The 6879-nt window shown below is 48.9% G+C and overlaps 2 protein-coding genes across 2 annotated transcripts; both read left to right on the top strand.

Annotated features, from left to right (window-relative positions):
• Positions 1-160: 160 nt before the first annotated feature.
• On the top strand, positions 161-3282 carry CSUI_010572 (uncharacterized protein). Its single transcript, XM_068070675.1, has one exon. It carries the CDS (start codon positions 398-400, stop codon positions 2813-2815), a length of 2418 nt encoding a protein of 805 aa, XP_067917350.1. The 5' UTR covers positions 161-397; the 3' UTR covers positions 2816-3282.
• A 1815-nt stretch (positions 3283-5097) lies between these two features.
• On the top strand, positions 5098-6465 carry CSUI_010571 (uncharacterized protein). The gene has a single exon (XM_068070674.1). It carries the CDS (start codon positions 5307-5309, stop codon positions 6066-6068), a length of 762 nt encoding a protein of 253 aa, XP_067917349.1. The 5' UTR covers positions 5098-5306; the 3' UTR covers positions 6069-6465.
• The last annotated feature ends 414 nt before the right edge of the window (positions 6466-6879 follow it).

Here is a 6879-nt window from a genome sequence, read left to right as displayed (position 1 = left end):
ATTAATGATTGATAGATAGATAGATAGATTAAAGATAGATAGATAGATAGATAGATTAAAGGTGACGTGTTTTGTATTTGCTCGTTCATCTTTCTTCTTAAAGTCACTTCACTAAGATGTTATGCAGATGCATTTGCTGTGTGTTTGTCTTTACCTGCAGAGTACTCATACTCATCTTAACGTTTTCTTCAAGTCTTCCGGACCTTCTTCTTTTTCTTCATCTTCCTCCCCAGCTTCTTCTTTCACTTCTTCTTTGTATCGTTCCAAGAAAGATGAAGAAGAGAAGGGGCGCAGGGACAGAACACCCTTCTCGCCCAAGACGAGTGTTTCTCTCAATGTATCTGGAGGAAGGAATCTTTCAGGCTCGGTAGACAGTGGTAGTGGGAGTTGTAGTCAGATGATTTATCAGAAGGAGCATGCGACATGCACCAAGGAGAAAGATATGATGAGGGCTCGGCGAGAAGAGAGAAGAAACATCGTGAGGACTCCGGGAGGGGAGGAGGGAGTGTGGATACACCTGAAAGATGACAACGCATTCCCCGCGACAGCAGCTTCTGCTTCTCCTTCTTCTTCAGTCAAGTCTGTAGGGACCTGTGTATCTTCTCCAAGAGAACTTTCTTCTTCTTCTACTACTTCTTCTTCTTCTAAACATCGTCATCTCATCGAATCTTCTCTCCTTAAGGCGACTCCTGATCCTGTCTCATCTTCAAAGATTCCTCACTATACACGTCATGCTTCCTTTGTCAAGAGTTCTTCTTCTTCTTTTCTATCTTCTTCATCCGCTTGTGTACCTCAGTCGCAGCCCTCGACTATAAGGATCGTGAAAACTTCTTCTCCATCTCCTTCTTCTTCTCAAGAGAGGTCCTCGATTGCAGAAGGAATAAGGGGGGGGGGTGAGATAGCAAGGAGACGTCAGCATCAGCCTCTATCATTCTCATGTAAGAGTCAAGCAGGTGGAGTAGAGCTTTCATCTATGAAGCTTCTCCCTGCTTCAGAGATACCTCGAAAACGAAGTGTGTTGTGTGCCTCTTCACCTTCCTCATCTTCTTGTTTATCCTCTCCTTCACGGGGATATCCATCTTCTCTCATTCCTTTACCTTCTTCGTCTCATGCGATGAATGATGCCATCTCACCCTCCTCTTCGATGCATGTCTTCCCCGCCACAGGTCAAAGTCCTCTAATCTCCGTGAAGACATCTTCACTAAGAAACGAATCATCTCCACGTTCGGTTTCTTCTTCTTCTCTCTCTGCGCCAGCTTCACTTCTTCCTTCTCTTTCTTCTTCTTCTTCTCTGCGTCTTCATCGATCGGCGCCAGGAGGTGGTGTAGACGGCGAGCCTTCTTCGGTCTATCATGATTGCCGGTCCCCTTTAGATAGGACAAGTCGTAGACAAAGTCGGTCGAGAGAAGGTTTTTTTCGTCAGCAGCCACACCATCGTTGTCATCATGAGGAAAGAAGTTCTGTACTCTCCGGTCAACCAAGAGGACCTTCTGTTAGCCGTGGTGAAAGAGAGAAAGAGGAGGAGGAGGAGGAGAAGGAGAATGAGAGAGGAAAGAAAAGAAAGCTCGATTCTTCTATACCACGACCTGGTCTCCATGGTGGTGAAGATGATACTAAGACTCATGAGGCCTATCAAAGAGAAGTCCCTGAAAATCTTCCTTATAGCATAGCCACAAGAGAAGAAAGATCTGTACCTCATCCCCTTGATAGAGAAGATTCACAGGCATCTATCAGGAGTTGTATACCACCTAGTGAAAAGAAGGAAGAGGAAATGTCAGCCACTTCAAAAAGTGTTTCTCATCCGAAGACACTTGCGTGGAATGTAAAAAAGAGAGACAGGGAAGAGAAGAGATCTTCTCCTCACGGCAATCGTAATGCGAACCACCCTATATCAGGTTGTTTCAGAGATATCTCTCGGGCGAAGTCTCCTTATTCAGCAGGAGAACAGACGTTCCCTCCTGTCTCACCACCCCGGTTAGACAAGAATGACCGAGGAGGAGGAGAAGAAGAAGATCTCCTTCAGTCTTCTTCTTCTCCATCTTTTCTTTCTTTACCTGTCAGTAGTAGTAGCATGTGCAGTACAACTAGTGACTATGGCTTAACCCTACCTCCATCACCCGAGCTCGGAGGGGGTGAAGAAGAAGAAGCAGATCATGAAGGAAGAGAAGGAAGATGTGATTTACTTGGAGATCTCAGTCCTCCTTTGATTCCTACAGACTTCTTCTATCATGAACAAGAGCAACAGAGAGATGTTTCGAGCCCTAGAGAAACGATAGAAACACATAGGAGTAGTAGGCAAAGTGTGGAACAACCTACACAAGGTAAGAAGGAGACCTTTCCAACGAGAGATCGCCTGTCATGTTCACCTACTCAAGAACCACCGAGCAAGAAGAGCGAAGATGATCCATCGAAGATGTCTTCTTCTGTGAGGAGACTGGAAAGACATTCTCCTCTTCGCTCAGAGGAAACTTGTTGTCAAGTGAAGAGGAATGGAAGGGAAGAAGAGAACAGACAGTTCTTTCTTCTCCATAAGAAGGATGGAGGAGAGAGAAGTGTTCATCATAAGGATCTCAAAAGGGATGGTGATGAGAAGATAAAGGCTAAGACAAAAGAACAGAGTTCTTTACTCCTTCATCACAGTAGTAGCAGTCATGTGAATCAAGAGATGACAAGCAGCTACCATCACCTTCATCACACTAGTAGTAGTAGTAGCTGTTGTCATACTAATAGTAGTACTAGTAGTAGTAGCATACCTTCCCCGACACTCTTTATTGTTTCTGCTAAGAAGCGATTGAGACATCAACAGTCAAAGTAAGAAAGTTAGGGAGAGGAGAAGTTCCTTTTTCGTGGTGGTCTGAAGATTGAAACCTAGAGGGAAAAAGCATGGTCAGGTAACCGGTTGAATCTGATTTTTCTTCTTTTCTTTGTTTGGCCTTGGCTCATCTTGGATGATTCAGTTGTCTCTGTCTCTCTCGTCCGTGACACTGAGTTGGATGAAGTTTTCTCTCTTCTCCTTTTTCTCCAATTGAGTAGTATCTCATGCTGTCTTACTCGCTTTCGGTTGGCTCGCGAGAGTCTTATCGGGAAACAGATGTAAAACAGGCTTCTCAATGTAGACATCGCTACGACAGAAAGCACCCGCTCGTGGTTCAGTGAAGAAAAAGTGTCTGCTCTCTAAAGATTCCGTCATGTGGTAAGCTTCACTGAGATGAGCATAGAGAGAGAAGAGGACAAACAAGGCTTGTGATGGATATCGACTGGACGGACAGCAGACAGGGGGGATGACAGGTTCATAGGAATAGTAATGGTTCAATAGCAGTAGTAGGGGTAGTTGAGGAGTCGCCTGGGCCAAGATTCGACTCAAGACCATCAATCAGATTGCGGCGAAGAATGCGTGAGTGAGGCCGGCTGGGTACGGTGATCTCGTGGAGAAAAAGAGGACACGGGGAAGATGCATTAGTTGTAGGGAGCTTATCTAGGTCAGGGAGCCGACGAGAAAGTCATGATAGACAGATGAATCGAAACTTGCCACTCCAGCTGGTTTCAGGAAGAGTTTCTGTCAGTAGTGACGAGATCACGTATCTTTGTTGATCACTACTAAGTGCGACGAAGTGTCAAACAAACACAAAGACCGTACCAAATGACATCTCCCGCCTTATGGGCCCTAGTTTGCTACCTGGGTGCCTGAAGAAACATTCTGATGTGGCACTTGTCGCTCGAGGCCTTCAGCATTCACTCAGGCGTCTTCGCACTGCGTACGGCTCTGACTTGCTTATATGCCCTGAGCTACGCTCACTTGCATCCACAGGAGTAGCTCAGGGCATATAAGCAAGCAAGAGCCGTACGTCAGTCACTCCACCCGAGTGTTCGGGCGCGGAAGAACGGGTGGGAGCAGAGATGTGGTCGGTTTCCTGAGACATCAAGAATCCAGTTTTCGTGTTACTGAGGAGATCATGGGCGCTACCGTAGAACGTTTCCCTCTATCCTCTATGGCTGCGAAATCATGAAGTCTTTCCTCTCTTTCCTTACTTCTTGTTTTGTGTCAGTTCAGAGAAGCATAATAACTTGAGAGGGGCCGCGCCCATGGGCCACGTCCACTAATCCTACAGTGGTGGTGTCAAGCACCTGTGAGCCTAATGTTCTTCTTCATGTCGCTGTGGTGCAGTTTGGCTCTTGCATCTGAAGGGTGTAAGACCTTTTTCGGAAGTTTCGCGTGCCCACCAGGTGTAGGGACCGACCACGTGAAGTTGTGATGCCTGTGTCAGGCCTAGGTATTTCTAGGTCATAGGCGCTGCTGGAGGGGGTGTCCCGCAGAGCTCATGTAGTGACGTATGTTGCGCCGGGCCCGCGGTATGGGTATGGAGTGGTCGCTCTGCCGGGGCAAGTGACGCGCAGGTGGCGCAACAGTTCTATCATCACGGTAAACCTCACAGTCACGAAGATATATCTGAAGCCGATTGTCGGGTGGAGAATGTGTTTTGAATCTTATGGGGTTCCAAAGAGGGAAGCACAGTTTGTGACCGAGCTACAGCACGTGTCTTTAGCTCCCTAACTAGAATATGACACTACCGCCTGCGCCGTACTTCTATTTCTTGCCCCGTGGATCGTTGACTGGACAGGTTCTTTGAGCTCCTGTGTCCAGATCACCCGTCCTCTCAAAATGGCCTTGGACCACGCAAGTTGCTCACGCCTCTCCAACTCATGGAGGAGTCTGTGGCAGTCGGGACTGACTTCTTGTTTGGTACGGAAGGACGCTGAGTGACAGGGTGAAGCTGCGCGCGCCTAACAAGCAAAAAGCCACGAAGTCGCAAAGAGAAAGTCTTGAGCGCAAACCCCCTAGTGTCTCTTGGTTCCCAACTGACATCAGGAACCGCGTCTGAGACTAAGCTGAGACTTACCAAAGCAAACCGTAACACCCAGTCATGAAGACGCCAACTTTCACGAGCCCTGTTCGTACTCTACACGGGCAGTGACACGCAGCAGCCGCGTGTTCTTTTTCTCGTTCCATGCATGCAGCTGCGCCTATACGATGACCAACGAAGCAGGTGAAGATATCCCAAATGAGGGTAGAATTGAGAAGAGTCTTCCTTTTTCAAACTTGGGTTGGCGCTTAAAACTACATTTGGCCAAGGCGGATGCTTAAATGTCCCAAGAAGCACTATGCTCGATTTGAGCAATAGAAATGCAGACTGAATGACCTACAGGAGAGTGAAGGGCCATCTCTCTGTCCAGGGTTGCGAACGAGGACGCAGAAGGGCCTGCTTGCACATCACTTGTAAATGCCACTGTGACTCTGAGCTGCAGTCATGGAGGTTCTCGCTTTTGTGGCAATCTGGTGGTTCGCTTTTTCCGGTTGCACTGCTGTCCATGGTGAGGAGGAAATGGGATACCTGGGCGAAGAGAACGAGAACAAGACAACTGAGGAAATCAATCGTAGTGGCGCTGTTATAGTCTGTAGCAATCACGAGACCGCCCTTGAAATTACCTCTTCACAAAGGAGCGTCCAATTTAAGTGTCCGAAGGACACACCGATCATCATACCAGCCGACGTGAGAACCGTGCTGCAGGACCGCGGGGATGGGAGCTGCGGTGAGGAAGAGGTGGCCGTTGGCAAACTAGCATCCGGAGCTCGAAGATCTCTGACAGCGGAGGAGAACCCGAAGACCAACACCCTCTCCTTTCCGGAGTTGCCTGATCAGTCTCTTAATCTTTGTTTAGAGTGTACGTCAGTCAGAAAGAAGGTGTACCAAAAATCTTGCAGGTTCATTGTAAAGGTGGAAGGCAAGTCAACGAGGCCATGGCCGCTTGAAGAGCCGGGCACGTCAAAAGATCTCTTCCAAGCCGAGGAAACACCGGACAGCCAAAAGAATAAATCGGGCAAAGCTGAAGGCAGCACGTTAGACGGTTTCGGCTCAACTAGCGCCCCAGCGGACGAAGAACCAACTATTGCGACTACCATGCCGATGCGCGACATCCCTAAGGCCGCTCCCGTCCCTGCGAAACGAGGATCACGTTGCTTTCGTATTAACGTTGCCACTCGGGACGGAACCGAGATCACGTGCTGGTAGTATCCTCAGACGGTCGTAGCAACACCTTACACGGCCCCAGACGGCGATGGCGCCTGATCGGCGGCGATGTGCCAATGCGCCCACACTCAGTTTTGTCCTGACTTCCTCTGTACGAGTTCTCATACCAGAAAGCAGCAACACTAGCTAGTCCAGAGCAGCTGCAAAACTTGGGAGGTTTGAGTACACTCTACCAACGCATTAGATGTTCGACCAGAATCCGAACGAGACCCCGTTTTCTCAAGCAGCAAGTCACGCTGCGGTGGGTGTGCTTGTCCGTGTGCTGCGGATGTTGGTGAGATCGAAAGTGTGCGCGGCCTCCCTGTCAGCCGTCGTCGCTTCCGCCCTGAGGTAGTAAGCGAGAGTTTGTTTGGACTGGAGTCGAGTTGTAACACCGTAAACGACTGTTCTGCCGAGTGATTGATCCTAACATGCTGCGTTTTCTCAGAAAGTCTATTCGTGCTTCTCAGGTTGGATACACGACTTTCCAGTACGTACACGCAATCTGTGTTCATCTACACCTCTGTTGCTACGGGAAGATGACGAGCAGGTCGTGCTACAGGCACCCAGCACAGCATCAGACAACGCAAAGATCGGCCGTCAGGCAGGCACGTCGGCGGCGCAGCGGCCTCGCTGTCAGGTGCCCGAGGGAGGGGTGGCGTACAATATGCAAACCAGTTTTTTTTTGTTCTCGGTTGATCCTGCGTCCGCCGCTGCATGCAGCCGACCACCTGGTAGTGCAGAACGGATGGACAATCACAGATACGGCCACCGCCGATGGAAAGCTCGGAAGGGACATTATTGACAAATCCAG

Source organism: Cystoisospora suis (genome assembly GCF_002600585.1).
Source record: "Cystoisospora suis strain Wien I chromosome Unknown contig_7773, whole genome shotgun sequence".
Lineage (NCBI taxonomy): Eukaryota > Apicomplexa > Conoidasida > Eucoccidiorida > Sarcocystidae > Cystoisospora > Cystoisospora suis.
Note: the sequence above shows the minus strand (reverse complement) of the source record. Positions and strands in the feature narration are given on the sequence as shown.

Excerpts from the sequence above, each read along its gene's own strand:
- CSUI_010571 (XM_068070674.1), top strand. The coding sequence starts at position 5,307 with ATGGAGGTTCTCGCTTTTGTGGCAATCTGGTGGTTCGCTTTTTCCGGT.
- CSUI_010572 (XM_068070675.1), top strand. The coding sequence starts at position 398 with ATGATTTATCAGAAGGAGCATGCGACATGCACCAAGGAGAAAGATATG.